General features: G+C 33.2%; 1 protein-coding gene across 1 annotated transcript in view; it reads left to right on the forward strand.

Moving 5' to 3' along the window:
- The window catches only part of LOC140052634 (coiled-coil domain-containing protein 130 homolog), a 130,311-nt gene that overhangs the window by 57,270 nt on the left and 48,305 nt on the right, over positions 1-24,736 (forward strand). Inside the window, exons 2-4 of the mRNA XM_072098301.1 lie at positions 4,614-4,806; positions 4,911-5,114; positions 5,311-5,483. Coding sequence (XP_071954402.1) covers positions 4,614-4,806; positions 4,911-5,114; positions 5,311-5,483 — 570 coding nt within the window. The remainder of the gene's footprint in view (positions 1-4,613; positions 4,807-4,910; positions 5,115-5,310; positions 5,484-24,736) is intronic.

Below are 24,736 nucleotides of genomic sequence, written 5' to 3' on the forward strand. Positions count from 1 at the left end.
TCAAGGGCGGGGTCACCGATAATAGACTCCCCTGAGCCACCAAGGGACCCCTGCCGTTCCAGGGAAATCTAGATCATTTGAATCAGTTTACACACGGACAAATATGACAATGTTGACACTAATATTTATGTTTTTCTCTGTTCTTACGGTGTTGCATTTTAAATCAAACTGCCTGTAGCGATATTTGCCGCACTGTTGCATCAATACATCGTTTCAATGTACAATGTTTCTATTTTGATACAATTCGGCCAAATTTACTAATTTGCATAAAGTGACGCAGATTTTTTTTTTGGTAATCTTAATGAAATTAAAGGATTTTGATTTGCATATGGCTAGAACACCAATATTTAACCTTGCAGTTCTTTCAACGGCGAGCCAAGGACAATAGATGTGGTATCATGGGGTAAAATACTCACTGCTAATTTACATCGAGAGAGCATTGACCATCATCTTTAAAAGTTTACATGATAAGTCCTAGTATGTAATAATAACGTTGATTTATGAGAGAGTAGGAAAAAACACAGAGAAATATCTCTTTGAAACGAGAAAATCGAGACTAAAAAAGTTGTGCATGCTCACTCACCCACTGCTAGTTTACCACTTATTTTGAACATTAAACTAAAAGGTCACTTCATTTTTTAAATTGAAAGAATGGATTGACACAGTCATTGCATCGGACCTTGTGCAATGTGTTTTGCATGCAGTATTTTATTTATGTATTATAAAAAATGGAAAAAAGGGGGCCCTTGACACTCCCCAGCCTTGTGATGCTCGCATAGCCCCCACGTCGGGTAATTTATCCCCCACGTCGGGTAATTTATCCCCCTCGTCGGGAAGATCCTGGCCCCACAGCTTTATCTAGTATACAGTACATAGTATACTGTATACATACTATATCAGTGTAGCATACAGTAAGTGAAATTATGGGACCCTCCTTTTATTCATTTTTTAACATAACATCATCAAAATAAAACAGATAGCAATAGCTGGAGATAGCAATTTCAAAAGAAAATTATTTGAGCAACAACATATTACTGTACATTTTGAAGAAAGTTGGATGTAGAATATAGATGCGCGCTCTTTTAAATGTGTTAAACAATGATGCAACAGCGACATTTTTTATTCAACTGGCCATGTGATGATGTCACAACATCCAAAAGGCAAAATTTGAATTCATATCAACAATTCAACCGCTTCCAGAACACATTTTCATAACTTGTATCACATTTCATTCGGAGGAGCTGTAATAACAGATTGAAATTTATAAATAAAGATGAAAATAAGTGTTTGTTAAAATTTGTTGACATGATGTCATTATCAAAATTTAAATGGTTTTTACTCATGCGAACGATAATTGATTGAGCAAACAAATATTAAATCTAGGGGAAATTAATGTACGGATTGCAAGATATTTTTTTCATTCATGTGGCCATATGATGTCGTCACAACATCCCATAGGTAAACATTTTACGTTAATTCATATCTAAAACATATCTGCTTGCATAATAAGTTTATAAAAAGTAGGGGTCACCATTGATGAACTATAATAGATTCAATATAAGTATGATTTTTTTTTCAACTAAAATGTCTAATTCAGCGTGTTCGTATAACATGAAATGGGTTCAATTTTTTTTAATTACTGGGAAAGACTACAGAAATATAATTTAATTGAAAAAACAAGATTTTTACATTCCGTGTACAAAAAATGCACGTGCGTGGGAATTTTTTATATGTGTAAAATTTCATGAATCGTTGAAAGTTGATTGGAAATTAATTTTGCGAATTTTTAAGTTTTAAATGCACGTGTATGCGTAACTTTGTGTAAAACACAGAAAGTTCACCCTTGATATGAATTAAAATTTTACCAAGTGATAATAAAAAATGGCTGTTAGTGTTTATTCTATGATCAATCATTTCAATCAATTCATTAAATCGTGTGTAAGTCATGTTGCACAATTCTGACGTCATTAAAAATAGGAATGCACAACTTCACGTAAATGTTGACAAAGCTATGAAATATTACGTTTGCACATTTTAGATATACACAACCAACAAAAAAGGGACAGAAAGAAAAAATACTACAGAAAAAAAAATTATGATAAAATAACGAGGAGTTATCAAGTTGGAATTTATTCTGACTTGTTAAGCCTCCACTGATTGTGAGGGCGTTTGTTGTATGAGAGAATGTACTGTATCTGGTGTGTGAAATTCTGTGAAAATACTATATATGGCTCTGTGGTCTAGTGGTATGATACTCGCCCTGTAAGCGAGAGGTTGCTGGTTCGAATCCCGTCAGAGAAATTTTTTATACAACTAAAAAATATGGAACTTTTGCCAATGAGCTATGCTCGACGCGATTATGAGATCATGTTCCGAATATGAGCACTGTTTCTATAATTTACAGTATGATTTATTTATTTATAATTTACACAGTGCTACGCAACACAATTGATTTACATAATACACAATATTATTTTAAAAACCGTTGCGAATTAAAGTTGGAATTTATTCTGACTTGTTAAGCCTCCACTGATTGTGAGGGCGTTTGTTGTATGAGAGAATGTATCTGGTGGGTGAAAATTTATGAAAATACCATATATGGCTCTGTGGTCTAGTGGTATGATACTCGCCCTGTAAGTGAGAGCTTGCAGGTTCGAATCCGCCAGAGACATTTTTTATACAACTAAAAAATATGGAACTTTCGCTAATGAGCTACTGTATGCTCAACGCGATTATGAGAGCATGTTCCGAATATGAGCACTGTTTCTATAATTTACAGTATGATTTATATATAATTTACACAGTGCTACGCAACACAATTGATTTGCATACACAATATTATTAAAAAAAACGTTGCGAATTAAATTTGGAATTTATTCTGACTTGTTAAGCCTCCACTGATTGTGAGGGCGTTTGTTGTATGAGAGAATATATCTGGTGGGTGAAAATCTGTGAAAATACCATATATGGCTCTGTGGTCTAGTGGTATGCAGGTTCGAATCCCGCCAGAGACATTTTTTTATACAACTAAAAAATACCGAACTTTCGCCAATGAGCTATGCTCGACGCGATTATGAGATCATGTTCCGAATATGAGCACTGTTTCTATAATTTACAGTATGATTTATCTATATATAAATTTACGTAAGGGCAAAATTCGGTAAATCGCGCCTTACTTCTATAATTTTTACTCGATGGTATATAAAGTTGGTTCGTACTTTCGGTACTGATTTTAACCACCTGATGTAACCCTGTTTACTAATTAAATTAAGTTAGATAATAAGTTATTGACGGTTAAAACGAATTTAGGTTCCAAGATTTGCCCCAAATAGGGGTGTTTTCCGACCGTGGTATACACTGTATAATGGATGTCCGTCTTGAAAAATACCCGCCACAAAAATGCGAGGAGGCTTCGCATTTTCCTATCTCCTCCTACGATAATTGTTTTTAATAGCTGAAAACCGGTTGAACAGCTAGAGTACACCATCATAATGTTGAAGACAGGCCGATTTTCTTTAAAAAATACTATTTTGATAGATTTAATATACGATTATACAAATCTATTGATTTGCGATGAATGGAACATCCCAATCTCTCAGTCTGCCAGAGTTTGGTTTAACACAAGTACTGTAGGTAAATTTATGAGCCCTTGGTTTAACACATACGGTAGGTAAATATATGGGCCCTTTGAGAATAAACTTGCGAGATTGTGGATAGGCTCTACTGTTAGATATATAAACACATTATTATATACAAATAAACTTTATACTGACAGTTCTTTCTCAACGTTTGTATTAATTAATAATTACCAAATATAAACGTCGTAGTGGTGTATCGTGACATGGTACTTTAATATTTCAATCGATTATGACAGTGACAGTTTTAACTAAACTAAATAAAGAATGTTCTCTAATATAATTAGGAATCTCTTGCCATACACGGGGAAAATTAGTGTACAATGAATATTTAAAAGAAATAAATAAATAAATAAAATAAAAAAAGTATTAAATCGCAAATGTTTTACTGTATTTAGAGGTATATTATTTATAGGCCTATAAAACATGAAAAAAATATTTCGTTACTGAGTGGATAAAGAATATATTAAAAATTGTTCCTCTTTGTACCTATCCGCTTTCCCATCCCTCAACCCTAATGTTACATACAAAACACAAATTGGGTTTCTTTAAATGAGTCCAAATCAAAAACTTGGACTCATTTTGTGATAAGTTTCTCCTTCGGAAGTAATTCCCAGGGTGCTAATTTTAGTTGACTACATAAATCATCGTGTCTATTTATTTGTTTCTGTAAACGACAATGTATAGGCCTATAGTCCTGCGGTACGTACATTTGAAATCGCCAGTTTTGTTACGCTGAAATTACTGTGTATTCGAGAACCATCTGTGGGAACGACCTAGATGGTACGCTCGCTTCGCTCGCGTACCATCTAGTATAACTAATTAAGACATACAAACAATTACAAATAAGTAGAGGTTCTTTCCAGTTCCGAGCATCATACATCATTCTCCTACTGTAGGTAGACCTGATAGATTGCTGATTAATCTATCATCATCTGAACTTTAATTAATAATATTTGTTTATATATTAATTCACAGGGGGAACGCAAAGGAGTAAACAAGTATTATCCTCCGGATTTTGATCCACAAAAGCACCAGAGCCTTGATAAGTATCATAACACTCATCCATTACGGGAGCGTGCTAAGAAGATACACCTTGGTATTCTGGTCATTCGATATGAAATGCCATATAATGTCTGGTGTGAAGGCTGTGGTAAACATATTGGAATGGGTGTGTACAGTTTTATTTAAGCATGTCTCGTGAAAATGGGTAACTTTATATATATTGATTGAGATATATTATTATTAGAAGAATAACAAAAATTTTTTTTATAGGAGTTCGATATAATGCTGAGAAGAAGAAGGTTGGTAATTATTACACCACACCCATCTACCAATTCAAGATGAAATGTCATTTATGCGATAACTATCTGGTGATGGAGACTGACCCAAAAAACTGTGAATACAAGTGCATTAGTGGTGTGCGAAGGAAGAATCAGAAATGGGATATGGAGGAAAATGAACAAATTGTACCAGAGGGTGAGTGAGTATGTTTTACATTTATTTCCATTACCTGTATAAGAAAAGTTGGTTCTATTAGGAGTACAGTTAAAAACATTTTAATGTTTTGTAAATCTTTTTTTTTTTATGGTTTAATGTGGACTTCTAGATTATTATTATACTATAAATTATTAATTGGTAATTTTTTTAATGAATACAAACATTGCTCAAACAGACAAGGAAGAATTAAAGAAGAGAGCAGCAGATGCCATGAGCAATCTTGAACATGGTGTAAATGATAAGAAGAAGTCATCATTAGCGATGCCGACATTAGGACAACTGGCAGAAGCACATTCAGGCTGGCATGATGACTACCAACGGAACGCGATGCTCCGTCAGACATTTAGAGTAAGTGAATTTCTTACAGAAATAAAACTAAGGAAACAATTGTAATGTATATCATATTAACATTTTATTTCTACATTAAAGAGAGAAATCTCAATCTTTCATAGAAGCTTTGAAAATGTCAATAGACTCAATAAAAGGAAATGATAAACCACAATGATGGTGAGTTATGTATAAATTGAAAAAAAAAAGAGTTATGCAGCGAGCAAACAGTCTAGTTTAATTGATATTGGAATCCTTCCTTTACCCACAGTACTCACTGTACTGCAGAAAAAGAAACTCTTCCCTTTATCAAAGTTAAAATAAAGTTTCATTCAGCACAAATGATGGTGAAAACTCTTTCTTTATAAGGCGGTAAAAACATGTTTAAGATACTTGTCACCGGAAAAGATTTTTTAGAGCATTATGTTTAGATTATGTAGGAGTAGGTTGATTATTTAGCACATTAAGTGTTACATTATGGGATCAGGTTTATTTATTATTATTTATTCTTTATACTGGGTAGTCAAAGACTGTTCTCCCAGAGGGCCCAGTGTATAGTTAGTACTATGATTACATAATACTATGATTACATAGTCCAAATGGCATGCGGTTATATTCAAATAATCCGAAAGGAGTAGTGAAACTGGTGAAATTAAATCAATTGTGGTGAACTGGCGATAATCAACACACAACCTCAATGAACCATCTGGCTTATGGACAAGAACAATTGGTGAGGCAAACGGACTGGTACTCTGGAATAACGGCATTCTTCAGCAACTTAATATGCTCTCGTACTTGTTCCAATTGGGATGGTGGTATGCGTCGATATGGTTGTTTGATTGGAGTGTCATCGGAAAGTTGGATATGGTGTTTTACTTTATCTGTATGGCCAAGATCTTCATAATTTTCAGCGAATATATCTGCATGCTTCAACAGAAAAGCTTTAGCTCATTCTTCGTCATTGGTTAGCCCAGTGTGCTGGTTAAAAACTTGTTCTTTACAGCTTGTTTCTAAAGATTGAAAGTATACTTCACTATTTAATATCTATACTGATTTTGTCTATACACACACTCCCATTGTCAACCATAACAATAGATTGAACTTTACCAACAGGTGTTCTTGGTTTATGACATATCACCTTATCAGAATAAGTGGAATGACTACTCTTTTGTTAGTCTGGGCTCCAGACGGAGTTTTTTCTTAATATTAGTAAAAATAAAAATATTTTTTGCACATATGGCGTTTCATACGTGTATTACTTGAGTTTGGATACTCCGTCTGGGGAAACACGCAAAAGTCACGTGGTTTGACACCAAGAATTCTTGGTGCATAGATTATCCGGTTGACTAGTTTCAGCTGCATACGATTGGCTATTCACTCGTACACCGTTTTAATATTCATGTTTCAGAATTTCAAAGACTCAACAACTAAGAAGGTACGCATGCGCTATGTTACGTTTAGACAATGTGTATTTGGGTACATTAATGAAAGTTTCTGAAGGCTAGAAATGATTTTATACCGTATGCCTAGTAGTAGTCTGGTAAAATTTGATGGGATTTTTCCCAAGAAAACTCGTCTTGCTTCTCCGCAAATCAAACATTGAATGGATCATTTAATATTACGCGGAGATAATTTGATTTAATTCCCACCCAGACCCTGTCCTGTTCTGTGTAGTGGTGTAGCCCTATCTGTTGTGTGTGAATCCTGTTTTGTGCCGGTGGTGGTATGTAGGCCTACCTTAATTGGCGTTTTATTTGGCAGGTCATACGTGCAAGTTGAGTAGGACCTACGAAGGAGGCCTAGGCTAAGGACTAAACAATTAATAAACAACTTGGCATTACGATTTCATATTTCAACAGTCTCGATCGTACATTCAGCACTGTACGTACTCGATCTTTTTCATTTTGAAACAAAATGATCATTGGTTGATTCGAAATCCATATTTACATACCGCCTGCCCCATATAGCCAAATACGGTATGATAAACCTGCGTCATTCTTATCGGATGTTTGCGGTCTGCAAATCGATTTCTATACGTGTTTCACAAGTCTGTATTTTCAGACAAAAATCGCGGTCGAAATAAAAACAAATAAATAAAAAAAAAAGATAATACAGGCTTGGGGAAAGTCTACTCTTTTGTGTGTGTCAAGTTGTAATAGACCTTGAATGGCTTGAGGCAGATTGATTAGTCGTTTGGTGAAATTAAGTTGCTTCTTCATGTCAGATGTAAAGTTTTTGATGACATTCATTCCCAATAACATTGGACACCTGGTTGATGTCTTCACGACTAATATACCACAGTTTGAAATAACAATATTCCCTAGGTATTTAACTGCAAGCGTGATGTTTTCCAAAGTTTCGGATTTGGAGCATCTGGAATTCTACCCCACTTCTCTGAAAATTCCAATAAAACGAATGCATAATCCAAGGTGGATTGTCCTCTCTTCTGAATAGCATTGTAGATTTGTCTCATGATGGTGCTTAATAACATTCTCTTGAAATGTCCTCAGAATTCGCTCTGGATCATTTGCAACTCTTGGACAATGTTTATTTCCCTCCAAGCAAAACAAATTTCTTGAATCCTCTAAATGAGCTGCGACAAAAACTACTCACCAATAATCATTTAAACTGGCTAGAAACATACTATGGTATTGGAAAATGAATAAAACAATGACAAAAATTAAAATATCCATAGCAACCGTTGCTATGCATTTTTTTACATTACAGATTTTACACAGAATTGTTCCATAAAAAGCACAAAAGTTTGAATCTCGGTACTGATTTAAACCACCAGATGTAACCCTGTTTACTAATTAAATTTAGTTAGATAATTAGTTATTGACAATTAAAACGAATTTAGGTTGAACGATTTGCCCCAAATAGGGGTGTTTTCCGACTGTAGTATACACTGTCTAATGGATGTCCTCTTAAAAAATACCTGCACACAATAATACGAGGATGCTTCGCATTTTCCTATCTCCTCCTACGATAATTGTTTTTAATAGCTGAAAACCGGTTGAACAGCTCGAGTACAGTATCATAATGTTGAAGACGGGCCGATTTAAAAAAAAAAAAACTATTTTGATAGATTTAATATACGTTTATACAAATGTATTGATTTGCGATGAATGGAACATTCTAATCTCTCAGACTCCCAGTTTGTAGGTAAATTTATGAGCCCTCCATGATTTAAAACAAGTAGGTAAATTTATGAGCCCTTTGAGAATAAACTTAAAACTGAGATATAGCATTGCAATACTTTGACAATATTGTAAATACTGTACGTAATAACCATTTTATAATTAGTAATTATAAACAATATAAACGTTGTAGTGGTGTATCGTTACATGTACTTTACTATTTCAATCGACTATAATAGGGACAGTTTTAGTTTTTTGGACTCATTTTAAGACAGTTTCGCCTTCGGAAGTAGGCCTAATTCCCAGTGTGCTAATTTTAGTTGACTACATTAATCATCGTGTCTATTTATTCGTTTCTGAAAACGACAATGTATTTATAGTCCTGTGGTACGTACATTTGAAATCGCCACTTTTTTGACGCTGAAATTACTGTGTATTCGAGAACCATCTTTGGACACGACCTAGATGGTATGCGAGCGAAGCGAGCGTACCATCTAGTATATATAATAAGTATTTTTCTTTTTCAATTTTTGAATTTAAACTATCTACTAGCATTGTTAAATATAGTTATGTTGAAAAAAAATAATTATGTAACAAAACGCATTTTCATTTCCATAGCAACAATATAAAATTATACAAATTGTCCAGTTACTTTTCATTCCATAAGCAAAAATCATCTGATACTGGTATTTATAAGAAATGCCAAATAGGTTATCTAATGAATATAATGTGAACTTTTTTGGTGTACAGTATAAGAAAATGTGTTTGCTATGTATATCGGGTTATCTCATTTGTACCTGAAATAAAATATATAGAATTAGGAGCTTTGCATATTATTTGCAGTTCGTAATCATTTTATGTTAAAAAGTATGTATGGAGACTGATGGTGATTAGATAAAAACATCCAAACCAAGTATCAAAACACCTTTTGTCTTCATAGCAACAAAGCAAATTTACCAGAATTATGTTTATTTTGAAAAAGAGCATAAGTCTGGTTCTACTCATGTTAGAGACTTGATTTTGGTATCAACATTTTCAAAATACTAATATTTCTATAAGCTGTAACAAAGTATTTACTCGATAGGTTGCCAGGAAAACAATTATTGCCAGAAAACTGACTTTTTTATGTAAAAATATGACTTTATTATTCTTTTTTCGCCAAAACCATTTATTAATAATAATATTTTATACAAAAACAACTGTAGCTACAGTACAATAAATTAATCATATCACACATTAAAAAATAAATATATACAATTTCATTAAATAATTTATATTTTTTCTTTCATTTATTTGGCATCTCAATACATAACATTAAAAATACATCAATAATATATATAATCACCTTAAATATTAAAATACATCAAAAAAGCAAATAAAAATGGCGGGATTAATGAAGTCTTACGATGCACGGGAAAACACATAAAGTCGTTTAAAGTAAAACAACTTAATTCCAATGTGGTCCCTAAAAAGATAGTAATTATAATTTTAACAAAACAAACATTATAAGACGGGGTTCATAAATATATAAGCATATAAGCAAAACATCTGATAAAATGGCACAATAATAATTTATCTATGTTTAATTTTGTAATATTGTTTCAATTCAGTTTTAAATTTAGATGTGTTGGAAATTTGTTTAATATAGTCAGGAAGGTTATTCCATTCTCTGATTGCATTAAAATAGAATGTATTACATTCTATGCCTTGGACTTTAGGTACAACAAAATTGAGTTTACTACCACGAGTGAAGTGACCATGTAAGTTATTAACTCTACGAAAGTTTTCGTTTAGGTATGAAGCACTTCTGCCCATAAATATCTTATGAACTTGGCTAATTTGCAAGAACTTTACTCGATATTTTACATTTAACAATCCATAATCGTCTAATTAATCAGCACCTATATGTCTTCTGGGTTCAACTCCTTTTATGAGTCTAACCATTTTGTTTTGAGCAATTTGTAGTTTTCTTTGGATAGCTTTACTGGTTCCACAGAACCAAGAAGATGCAGCATAATCAAAAACACATTGGATGAGAGCAGAGCATAATAGTTTACGATTCTTACAACTTAGTATCTTACGTTGGCGGTACATAAACTTAAGCCTATTATTAATTTTCTTAATGGTTTTACATGCATATTCAGAACACGTTAAATTTTGATCTATTTCAATACCCAGATACTTGACACAATTACTAGTGTTGATATTGTTACCATTTGTTGAGACATTAAAATTGTTAACATTTTTAGTTTTTCTCTTAGAACCAAATAGTATACACTCTGTTTTATCCAGGTTAATTGTTAATTTATTGTCTACAAGCCAATCACACAAGGAGTCTAGTGTTGACCCTAGCTTCTTCGAAATAATATCTGGATTTCTGTGTGAATAAACAATTGCACTGTCATCAGCGTATAGAAGGAGTTTACAATCAGGATCAATACAAGTTACCATGTCATTAACAAAACATAAGAACAAAAGGGGTCCAAGGATACTTCCTTGAGGAACCCCGCATGTAACAGTACAAGATTGAGAGCAATGATCATCAACAGTTACTATTTGCTTTCTTATTGATAAGTAAGATTTGAACCATTCAATAGATCCAATACCCATTAATTTAAGCTTATTACATAAAATGTCATGATCTACAGTGTCAAATGCCTTCTTTAAATCGACCAACACCATACCCGAGAAATTTCCCTTAGAAGTTTGGGTTTTAAGGGAATCAACTAAGTCTATCAAACATGTGTCAGTAGAGAAGGCAGCTCGAAATCCAGATTGATATTTATACAATACGTTGTTTTCAGTAAGGTATTTTTCGATTTGAATAAAAACAGCCTTCTCTAAAATTTTAGACATTGTACTGAGTATACTTATAGGGCGATAGTTTCCAATATCGGTTCTACTACCTTTTTTATAAAGAGGTATGACCTTGGCCTTTTTCATGTCTTCTGGGACTGTACTGGTACTAATTGATAAATTAATTATGTAGGTAATGGGAACTTTTAGAATTTCAGCCCCATCTTTTATGAAGCGGGGCGGTATCTTATCGACACCCGTGCTTTTTGTCGCATTAAGTTTGTTTAATTCACTATATATAAAGTCTTCGTCCACTGAGTTGAGCATAAAGTTATTACCACTAACGGTTCTATAGAAATCCTTAAGTTTGGACGACGTACAGTCATACACATTCTTAGGGGATGGAAGTTTACTGACCAAATTGGCTGCAATAGTAGTAAAATATTCGTTGAAGCAAGAAGCAATTTTGGCTGGGTCGAAACATTTAGTACCATTGGGCAGGTCAATAACCGTTTTAGCACTATCCTTAGATTTATTACTATAGCCTAGACCTTTAAACATTTTCCATAACTTTTAGTTATCCGCAACGAAGTTGCAGGATAACTCCTAGTGATTGTACGAAATCATCATCATCCTCTTTTTTTTAAGTTATCCGCTCATGGCGGATAACTCCTTGTAACTGTCCTGTTTCATCATCTTTTTTTTTTTTTTTTTTAGTTATCCGCAACGAAGTTGCAGGATAACTCCTTGTGATTGTACAAAATCAATATCTTTTTTTAGTTATCCGCTTAGTAGCGGATAACTCCTTGTGATTGTATTGGATCAATATTTTTCTTTTTAGTTATCCGCAACGAAGTTGCAGGATAACTCCTAGTGATTGTACGAAATCATCATCCTCTTTTTTTTTAGTTATCCGCATTCACGGATAACTCCTTGTAACTGTCCTGTTTCATCATCTTTTTTTTTTTTTTTCGGATAACCCTTGTTATTGTCACGTTTCTTTTTGGTTATCCGCACTTGGCGGATAACCCTTGTTATTGTAAATATCTTTTTCTTCTTCATCTTCTTTGTTATTCTTCTTTCTTTCCCGGATTTTTGTGACCAGCATATCTCTATTGCTTGTGAACATAACTTTGTATAACTTTGTCAAAAGATTGACCTGTAGCTGTAGATGTGCAAGAAACTTCGTTATATGACGTTAGAGTCGCGCAGCGTAAGTTACGCGCGATTTTAAGAATTTCAATGATTGGTCATAGATTATAAACCAAAAGTCATTTTTTATTGACACTTGGTGAAAATTTAAGTCATATCAAGGGCGAACTTTCTATGGATTAAAAATGGCATGTTTCACAAGAAGTTACGCGCGCACGCGCATTTAAAATTTCAAAATGCGCAAAATTAATTTCTAATCAACTTTCTACGCTGATCATGACATTTTGAACATGTGAAAAATTCCCACGCGCGCGAAAAAAATTACGCGTAAGGTGCGCACGGAGCATGAAAATCATGTTTTTTTCTCTTGAATTATGATTTTCCAACCTTTCCTAGTCATTTTAAAAAAGATTGACATGATTTGAAATTAAAATGACGTCATACGAACACGTTGATTTATACCATTTTCACGCGTTTTAGTTGAAAAAGTTACAAAATATTGTCAAAATTATGCCTATCTTTAATCTATTATAGCTCCTCAGGATCATCCACGACCCCCAATTTTTTAAATTTTATATGTAAGTAGATATGTTGTAGATATGAATTCATGCAGAATCTTTACCCCTCGGATGTTATGACGTCATCGTATGGCCACACGAATGTAAAATATAGAGTTTTTTACTCTTTCGTTATTGCTCATCACATTAAATAGAGCGCATCTCACTTTTACGTGCCCAAAATTCTTCAAATTTGTTTTAATGTAATTATTTAGATAATTATCTTCTAAAATGGTTATCTTTATATGTCAATTTGATGATGTCATCGTGTTAATAATTGGATTAAAAAGATGGGTCTCGTAATTTCGTCTATGCTACACTGTATATAACATACAGTTTATTCTGTAAAATACTGTAATATGATGTATGCTACATAATAGGTAAGTTGCGGATAACCCTTGTTATTGTAAATATCTTTTTCTTCATCTTCATCTTCTTTGTTATTCTTCTTTCTTTCCCGGATTTTTGTGTGTCGCATATCCCCTATTGCTTGTGAACATAACTTTGTATAACTTTGTCAAAAGATTGATCTGTAGCTGTAGATGTGCAAGAAACTTCGTTATATGACGTTAGAGTCGCGCAGTGTATTCTGTAAACACTGTAATATGCTGTATGCTACAAAATAGGTACAATTCAGCACTGTAAACATTCTTAATTCATGTCATAGGATGGCATAATAATTGTCGAAGTTCATATAGTTTAAAGTATGTGCATGTTGCGTTTGCGCGGATAACCCGAACTCGTCAAAGTGACGAGTTCAAATCTAGTTGGTTATCCGCAACTTATAAGTTGCAGGATAACCCTTGTGATTGTAAATATCTTTTTTCATCTTCTTTGTTATTAGTTATCCGCTTAGTAGCGGATAACTCCTTGTAATCGTCCTGGATCTTTTTTTTTTTTTTCTTTATTAGTTATCCGCTTAGTAGCGGATAACTCCTTGTAACTGTATGAAATCATCTTTTTTTTTTTTTTTTTTTCTGTATTATTCTTTCTTTCTATCAATTTTGTGTCTCGCGTATCTCAAAAACTTGTAAACAAAACATTTTATAACTTTGTCAATATGTGGGCATTCACGTGAAATTGTGCACCTCCTATTGTGAATGACGTCAGAATTGCGCAACGTGATTTACGCGCGTTTTAACGAATTTCGCGTATTTAACATAGATCGAAAACCATATAGCAATTTAAATTGAAACTTAACAAAAGTTTAATTTATATCTTGCGCTAACTGACTGTCGAAAAAAAATGGCATGTTTCACAAGAAGTTACGCGCGCACAGGCGTTTAAAATTTCAAAATGCGAAAAATCAATTTCTAATCAACTTTCTACGCGTTTCATGTCATTTTGAGCATGTCAAAAATTCCCACGCGCGCGCATATTTTTACTCGCACGGTGCGCACGTAGCGTTGAAAATAAATTTTTTTCGCGTGATTCATGTTTTTCCAGCCTTTTCTAGTAATTTTACCAACTTTTGAACAATTTTGAACTAAAATTACGTCATACGGGCACATCCAATTGGATAATTTACGTGCGTTTTTGATGAAAAAGTTCAAAAATTTGTCAAAATTCGTCAAAATTATGCCTTTTTTTAAACATTTATAGATTCTAAACTACGAGGTGAACTTTTTTTTAATTATATATTCTGGAAGTTGATGAGTTGTAGATATGGAATCATGCATTAATATGGCTAATCGGACATTATAACGTCATCGTATGGCCACGCGAATATAAAATATAGGATTTTTATATATTTCGTCATAGCGCATCACATTTAATAGAGCGCATCTCCACTTATCCGTTTTTTATTTTCACCCCGATTTTTATATTGTCTAGGTGAATGAACTATCTTTCGCATGAGTTAAAAATATTTTAATTTTTTATGACGTCATCATGTCGAAAATTGTAAATAACGTGGGTCACTTATTTTCATCTTTACAGTAAATTTCAATCTGTTATAGCTCATCAGAATAAAAAGTGATAATCATGATTAAAACGTTTTCTGGAAGCTATGGTATTGTAGATACGAATTCATGTAAACACTTTGCCAATCGGATGTTGTGACGTCATCATATGGCCAGTTGAATAAAAAAAAGGCGTATTTCATATTTTGCGTAATAGTTCATCACATTTAAAAGGGCGCGCATCTATATTTTACGTATTCAAATTTCTTCTACACGTTAATATATGGTTGCTGAGATAATGTCCTTCCGAAATTGCTATCTTAGTGTTTCATTTTGATACCGTCGCCATGTTAAAAATAAGAATAAACGGGGGGTCTTGTAATGTCACCTATTCTACACTGTATGTAACATGTATACAGATTATACCGTTTGCACTGTATATACTATATGACACAAAATTGACAGAATTCAGCACTAACAGCATATGATATTCTTCAGTTTAGGTCATAATGCCATAATCTTTTTCCGTGTGCAAAATTCCAACGTATGACGTGCGCGTGGCGTTTGTCGTGCGGATAACTAACTCGTCAAAGTGACGAGTTTCATGTCTAGTTAGTTATCCGCACTTGGCGGATAACTCCTTGTGATTGTATGGGATCATCATTTTTTTTTTTTCTGTATTATTAGTTATCCGCACTTGGCGGATAACTCCTTGTTATTGTATGGGATCAATATTTTTTTCTGTATTATTCTTCTTTCTTTCTCGCTATTTTTGTGTAGAGCGTTTCTCTAAAATGTGTAAACATAACATTTTATAACTTTGACAACATGTGGGCATTTACGTGAAGTTCTGCACCTCCTATTTTTGAATTACGTCAGAGTTGCGTAACGTGACTTACGCGCGATTTTATGATTTTTTATGATTGATCATAGATTAAAAACTAAAAGTGATTTTTAATTGACACTTTGTGAAAGTTTAATTTATATCATGCGCTAACTTTCTGTTTGAAAAAAATTGCGTGTTTTACACAAAGTTACGCGCGCACGCGCATTTAAAATTTCAAAATGCGCAAAAATAATTTCTAATCAACTTTCTACGCGTTTCATGTCATTTTAAGCATGTACAAAATTACCGCGCGCGCGAAAAATATTACGCGCACGGTGCGCATAGAGCATGAAAATCATGTTTTTTTCTCTTGAATTGTGATTTTCCAGCCTTTCCTAGTCATTTTCAAAAAGATTGACATCATTTCAAATTAAAATGACGTCATACGAACACGTTGATTTAGCCCATTTGCGCGCGTTTTAGTTGAAAAAGTTACAAAATGTTGTCAAAATTATGCCTATTTTGAATGTTTTATAGCTTCTCAAGATCAACGATTACCCCTAATTTTTTTAACTTAATATGTAAGCAGATATGTTGTAGATATGAATTCATGCAGAATTTTTACCTCACGGATGTTGTGACGTCATCATATGGCCACACGAATGTAAAATATAGGATTTTTTTGTCTTTCGTTATTGCTCATCACATTCAATGGAGCGCATCACGCTTATACGTATTTCTTTTTCTCCGAGATTTTAATATTGTCTAGGTCAATCAACTATCTTTCGCATGAGATAAAAATATTTTAATTTTTATGACGTCATCATGCCTAAAAATTTTAATTACGTGGGTCATTAATTTCATCTTTACAGTAAATTTTAATCTGTAATAGCTCGTCAAAATAAAATGTGATAATCACGATTAAAACATTTTCTGGAAGCTCTTGGATTGTAGATATGAAATCCTGTGAACATTTTGCCAATCAGATGCTGTGACGTCATCATATTGCAAGTTAAATAAAAAAAGTCGTATTTTCATCTTTTGCATCATAGTTCATTATATTTAAAAGAGCGCGCATCAATATTAAACGTATTCAAATTTCTTCTACACGTTAATATGTTGTTGCTGAGATAATTTGCTTCCGAAATTGCTATCTTAGTGTTTCATCTTGATACCGTCGCCATGTTTTTACAAATTTGAATAAATGGCGGGTCCCGTAATTTCACCTATTCTACACTGTATGTAACATGTATACAGATTATACTGTTTGCATGTATATACTATATGACATAAAATTGACAGAATTCAGCACTAACAACATATCATATTCTTCAGATCAGGTCATAATGCCATAATTTTTTCTGTGTGCAATATTCTAACGTATGACGTGCACGTGGCGTTTGTCGTGCGGATAACTAACTCGTCAAAGTGACGAGTTACATGTCTAGTTCTTATTTCTTTCCTTCCATTTTTGTGTAGAGCGTTTCTCTAACATGTGTAAACATAACATTTCATAACTTTGAAAACATGTGGGCATTTACGTGAAGTTGTGTACCTCCTATTTTTTAATGACATCAGAGTTGCGCAACGTGACTTACGCGCGATTTATGATTTGTTATGATTGATCATAGATTAAAAACTAAAAGTGATTTTTAATTGACACTTTGTGAAATTTTAATTTATATCATGCGCTAACTTTCTGTTGAAAAAAAATTGCGTGTTTTACACAAAGTTACGCGCGCACGCGCATTTAAAATTTCAAAATGCGCAAAAATAATTTCTAATCAACTTTCTACGCGTTTCATGTCATTTTAAGCATGTCAAAAATTACCGCGCGCGCGAAAAATATTACGCGTACGGTGCGCATAGAGCATGAAAATCATGTTTTTTTCTCTTGAATTGTGATTTTCCAGCCTTTCCTACTCATTTTCAAAAAGATTGACATCATTTCAAATTAAAATTACGTCATACGAACACGTTGATTTAGCCCATTTGCGCGCGTTTTAGTTGAAAAAGTTACAAAATGTTGTCAAAATTATGCCTATTTTGAATCTTTTATAGCTTCTCAGGATCAACGATTACCCCTAATTTTTTTAACTTAATATGTAAGCAGATATGTTGTAGATATGAATTCATGCAGAATTTTTACCTCACGGATGTTGTGACGTCATCATATGGCCACACGAATGTAAAATATAGGATTTTATTGTCTTTCGTTATTGCTCATCATATTCAATGGAGCGCATCACGCTTATACGTATTCCTTTTTCTCCGAGATTTTAATATTGTCTAGGTCAATCAACTATCTTTCGCATGGGATAAAAATATTTTAATTTTTATGACGTCATCATGCCTAAAAATTTTAATTACGTGGGTCATTAATTTCATCTTTACAGTAAATTTTAATCTGTAATAGCCCTTAAAAATAAAATTTGATAATCACGATTAAAACATTTTCTGGAAGCTATTGGATTGTAGATATGAAATCATGTGAAAATTTTGCCAATCGGATGTTGTGACGTCATCATATGACCAGTTAAATAAAAAAGTCGTATTTTCATCATTTGCGTCATAATTTATTCCATTTAAAAGAGCGCGCATCAATATTTTACGTATTTAAATTTCTTCTACACATTAATATGTTGTTGCCGAGATAATTTCCTTCCGAAATTGCTATCTTAGTGTTTCATTTTGATACCGTCGCCATGTTAAAAATTGGAATAAATGGCGGGTCCAGTCATTTCACCTATTCTACACTGCATGTAATATGTATACAGATTATATTGTATATACTATATGACAAAAAATAACAGAATTCAGCAATAACAACATATCATATTCTTCAGTTCAGGTCATATTGCCATAATCTTTTTCTGTGTGCAATATTCCAACGTATGACGTGCACGTGGCGTTTGTCGTGCGGATAACTAACTCGTCAAAGTGACGAGTTACATGTCTAGTATTATTCTTCTTTCTTTCTCCTCCATTTTTGTGTCTCGCGTATCTCAAAAACTTGTACACATAACATTTCATAACTTTGTCATCATATGGACATTTACGTGAAGTTGTGCACCTCCTATTTTTTAATGACGTCAGAGTTGCGCAACGTGACTTACGCGCGATTTTATGAATTTCATTGATTGATCATAGGATAAAAAATAAAAGTCCTTTTGTATTGACACTTGGTGAATATTTAAGTCATATCAAGGGCAAACTTTCTATGGATTAAAAATGGCATGTTTTACAAGAAATTTACGTGCACACGCGCATTTCTCCTCCATTTTTGTGTCTCGCGTATCTCAAAAACGTGTAAATATAACATTTCATAACTTTTTCAACATATGGGCATTCACGTGAAGTTGTGCACCTCCTATTGTGAATGACCTCAGAAATGCGCAACGTGACTTACGCGCGATTTTATGAATTTTGCGTATTTAACATAGATTGAAAACCATTTAACAATTTAAATTGAAACTTAGCAAAAGTTTAATTTATATCTTGCGCTAAGTTTTTGTGCACTAAAAATGGCATGTTTTACCCGAAGTTATGCGCGCATGCGCATTTAAAATTTAAAATGCGCAAAATTTATTTCTAATCAACTTTCTACGCTGATCATGCCATTTTGAGCATTTCAAAAATTCCCACGCGCGCGAACAATCTTACGCGCGTGGTCCGCAAGTAGCGCTAAAAACATCTTTTTTGCGTGAATTATGTTTTTTCAGCCTTTTATAGTAATTTTATCAACTTTTAAAACAATTTAGACTTAAAATTACGTCATACGAGCACGTCGAATTGTACAATTTGTGCGTGTTTTTAATGAAAAAATTCAAAAATTCGTCAAAATTATGCCTTTTTTTAAACAATCATAGATTCTAAACTACGAGGTAAACTTTTTTTTACTTACATGTTCTGGAAGGTGATGAGTTGTAGATATCGGATCATTAATCAATATGGTTAACCGGACATTGTGACGTCATCGTATGGTCACACGAATGTAAAATATATGATTTTTGTCTCTTTCATTATTGCTCCTCACATTAAATGGAGCGCATCACCGTTATCTGTATTCCTTTTTCTCCGAGATTTTAATATTGTCTAGGTCAATCAACTATCTTATGCATGTGTTAAAAATATTTAATTTTTATGACATCATCATGCCTAAAAATTTAAATTAGGTGTTATACTGTGTACTTTAAAATGTATATACTATATGACACAAAATAGACAGAATTTAGCACTAACAACATATCATATTCTTCAGTTCAGGTCATAATGCCATAATCTTTTTCTGTGTGCAACATTCCAACGTATGACGTGCACGTGGCGTTTGTCGAGCGGATAACTAACTCGTCAAAGTGACGAGTTTCATGTCTAGTTCTTCTTTCTTTCCCGGATTTTTGTGACCAGCATATCTCTATTACTTGTGAACATAACTTTGTATAACTTGGTAAAAAGATTGACATTGAAGTGTAGATGTGCAGCCAAGCTTTTGGACGATGTCATAGCCGCGTTGCGTAAGTTACGCGCAATTTTATGAATTTCTATAACTGATCATAACTATAGAACCAACAAATATTCTTTCATGAACCTTAGTGAAAATTTAAGTCATATCAAGGGCAAACTTTCTATGGATTAAAAATTGCATGTTTCACAAAAAGTTAAGCGCGCACGCGCATGTAAAATTTCAAAATGCGCAAAATTAATTTCTAATCAACTTTCTACGCTGATCATAACATTTTGAGCATGTCAAAAATTCCCACGCGCGCGAAAAAAATTACGCGTAAGGTGCGCACGGAGCATAAAAATCATGTGTTTTTCTCTTGAATTATAATTTTACAGTCTTTCCTAGTCATTTTAAAAAAGATTGACATCATTTCAAATTAAAATGACGTCATACGAACACGTTGATTTAGACAATTTGCGCGCATTTTAGTTGCAAAAGTGACAAAATATTGCCAAAATTATGCCTATTTTTAATCTATTATAGCTCCTCAGGATCATCCATGACCCCCAATTTTTGTAATTTGATATGTAAGCAGATTTGTTGTAGATATGAATTCATGCAGAATATTTACCCCTCGGATGTTATGACGTCATCGTATGGCCACACGAATGTAAAATATAGGATTTTTTACTCTTTCGTTATTGCTCATCACATTAAATAGAGCGCATCTCACTTTTACGTGCCCAAAATTCTTCAAATTTGTTTTAATGTAATTATTTAGATAATTATCTTCTAAAATTGTTATCTTTATATGTCAATTTGATGACGTCATCGTGTTAATAATTGGATTTAAAAGATGGGTCTCGTAATTTTGTCTATGCTACACTGTATATAACATATACAGTTTATTCTGTAAAATACTGTAATATGATGTATGCTATATAATAGGTACAATTCAGCACTGTAAACATATGTATTTTATGTCATAGGATGGCATAATAATTGTCGAGGTTCATATGGTTAAGTATGTGCATGTTGCGTTTGCGCGGATAACCCGAACTCGTGAAAGTGACGAGTTCAAATCTAGTTTTTCTATGTTATTCTTCTTTCTTTCCCAGAATTTTGTGTCACGTGTATCTCAAATTCTGATCAACATTACATCGTATAACTTTGTCAGAAGATTTACCTCTATCTGTAGAAGTGCAGGACAGCTCGTTTTTTTACTTTAGAGTCGCGCAGCGTAAGCTACGCGCAATTTTATGAATTTTGCGTATTTAACATAGACTAAAAAGCAAAAGTCATTTTGTAATGACACTTGGTGAACATTTAAGTCATATAATGCGCAAACTTTCTATGGATTAAAAATCGCATGTTCCACAAAAAGTTACGCGCGCACGCGCGTTTAAAATTTCAAGATGCGAAAAATCAATTTCTAATCAACTTTCTACGCGTTTCATGTCATTTTGAGCATTTCAAAAATTCCCACGCGTGCGCAATTTTTTTACGCGCGCGTGCGCACGTAGCGCAAAACCATCATTTTTTTGCTTGATTTTTGTTTTTCCTGTCTTTTTTAGTAAATTTACCAACTTTCAAACAATTTCAACTTAAAATCACGTCATACGAGCACGTAGAATTAAATAATTTACGCGCATTTTTGATGAAAAAGTTCAAAAATTTGTCAAAATTATGCCTTTTTTTAAACAGTCATAGATTCTAAACTACGTAGTGAACTTTTTTAAAATTACATATTCTGAATGTAGATGAGTTGTAGATATCGAATCATGCATCGATTTGGCTAACCGGACATTGTGACGTCATCGTATGGCCACACGAATATCAAATATAGGATTTTTGTCTCTTTCGTCATAGCTCATCACATTTAATAGAGCGCATCTCCACTTATCCGTATTCCATTTTCCCCCATTTTTATATATTGTCTAGGTCAATCAATTATCTTTCGATTGATTCACCATTTTTAAAATTGTTATGACGTCATCATGTCCAAAAGCGTCAATAACTTTGGTCACTTATTTTCACCTTTTCTGCACTGTATGTAGTACGTATACAGTATATAGTGTATACCGTATATATTTAGACGTGACACAAAATAGAGGGCGCACTCACATTTTTTTCAATGGCATAATCGTTTTTCTGCGCGCAATATTTTAACGTATGACGTGCACGTGGCTTTTGCGCTGCGGATAACCTAACTCGTCCGTCAAGAGTTCAAAAATTTTGACCTAAAATTACGTCATACGGGCACATCCAATTGGATAATTTACGTGCGTTTTTGATGAAAAGGTTAAAAAATGTGTCAAAATTCGTCAAAATTATGCCTTTTTTTAAACATTCATAGATTCTAAACTACAGTACGAGGTGAACTTTTTTTAAATTATATATTCTGGAAGTTGATGAGTATTAGATATGGAATCATGCATTAATATGGCTAATCGGACATTATAACGTCATCGTATGGCCACACGAATATAAAATATAGGATTTTTATATCTTTCATCATAGCTCATCACATTTAATAGAGTGCATCTCCACTTATTCGTTGTCCATTTTAACCCCGATTTTAATATATTCTAGGTCAATCAACTATCTTTTGCATGAATTCAAAATTTTTTAATTTGTTTAACGTCATCATGCCTAAAAATTTAAATTACGTTGGTCATTAATTTCATCTTTACAGTAAATTTTAATCTGTTATAGCTCGTAAGAATAAAATGTGATAATCACGATTAAAACGTTTTCAGGAAGCTATTGTATTGTAGATACAAAATCATGTGAAAATTGTGCCAATCGAATGTTGTGACGTCATCATATGGCCAGTTAAATAAAAAAAGTCGTATTTTCATCTTTAAAAGAGCGCGCATCAATATTTCACGTATTCAAATTTCTTCTACACGTTAATATGTTGTTGCTGAGATAATTTCATTCTGAAATTTCTACTTTTGCATTTCATTTTGAAACCGTCAAGATGTTAAAAATTACAATAAAATACGGGTCCCGTAATTTCACCTATTTTACTGTACACTGTTTGTGATATGTATACAGATTGTACTGTGTATACTATATGACACAAAATAACAGAATTCAGAAATAACAACATATCATATTCTTCAGTTCAGGTCATAATGCCTTAATATTTTTCTGTGTGCAATATTCTAACGTATGACGTGCACGTGGCGTTTGTCGAGCGGATAACTAACTCGTCAAAGTGACGAGTTTCATGTCTAGTTAGTTATCCGCACTCAGCGGATAACTCCTTGTAACTGTCCTGTTACTTTTTGGTTATCCGCAACTTAGTTGCAGGATAACCCATGTGATTGTAAATATCTTTTTTTTTCATCTTCTTTGTTATTAGTTATCCGCTTAGTAGCGGATAACTCCTTGTAATCGTCCTGTTCTTATTTCTTTCTCCCTCATTTTTGTGTCTCACGTATCTCAAAAACTTGTAAACATAACATTTCATAACTTTGTCAACATATGGGCATTTACGTGAAGTGGTGCACCTCCTATTTTTGAATGACGTCAGAGTTGCGCAACGTGACTTACGTGCGATTTTATTATTTTTTATGATTGATCATAGACTAAAAACCAAGCATAAATTTGTTTTGACACTTTGTGAAAATTTAAGTCATATCAAGGGCAAACTTTTTGTGGATTAAAAATGGCATGTTTTACAAGACGTTACGCGCGCACGCGCATTTCTCCTCTATTTTTGTGTCTCACGTATCTCAAAAACGTGTAAACATAACATTTCATAACTTTGTCAACTTATGGGCATTCACGTGAAGTTGTGCACCTCCTATTGTGAATGACGTCAGAAATGCGCAACGTGACTTACGCGCGATTTTATGAATTTTGCGTATTTAACATAGATTTAAAACCATATAACAATTTAAATTGAAACTTAGCAAAAGTTTAATTTATATCATGCGCTAACTTTCTGTGGAAAAAAAATTGCGTGTTTTACACAAAGTTACGTGCGCACGCGCATTTAAAATTTAAAATGCGCAAAATTAATTTTTAATCAACTTTCTACGCTGATCATGACATTTTGAGCATGTCAAAATTTCCCACGTGCGCGAACAATTTTATGTGCGTAGTGCGCACGTAGCACTAAAAGTATTTTTTTTTTATTGAATTATGTTTTTCCAGCCTTTTATAGTAATTTTACCAATTTTAAAACAATTTCGACTTACAATTACGTCATACGGGCACGTTGAATTGGATACTTTACGTGCGTTTTTGATGAAAAAGTTCAAAAATTTGTCAAAATTATGCCTTTTTTTAAACAGTCATGGATTCTAAACAACGAGGTGAACTTTTTTTTAATTACATATTCTGGAAGTTGATGAGTTGTAGAAATCGGATCATGAATCAATGTGGCTAACCGGACATTGTGACGTCATCGTATGGCCACACGAATGTAAAATATAGGATTTTTGT

This window comes from Antedon mediterranea, chromosome 6 (assembly GCF_964355755.1).
Source record: "Antedon mediterranea chromosome 6, ecAntMedi1.1, whole genome shotgun sequence".
Lineage (NCBI taxonomy): Eukaryota > Metazoa > Echinodermata > Crinoidea > Comatulida > Antedonidae > Antedon > Antedon mediterranea.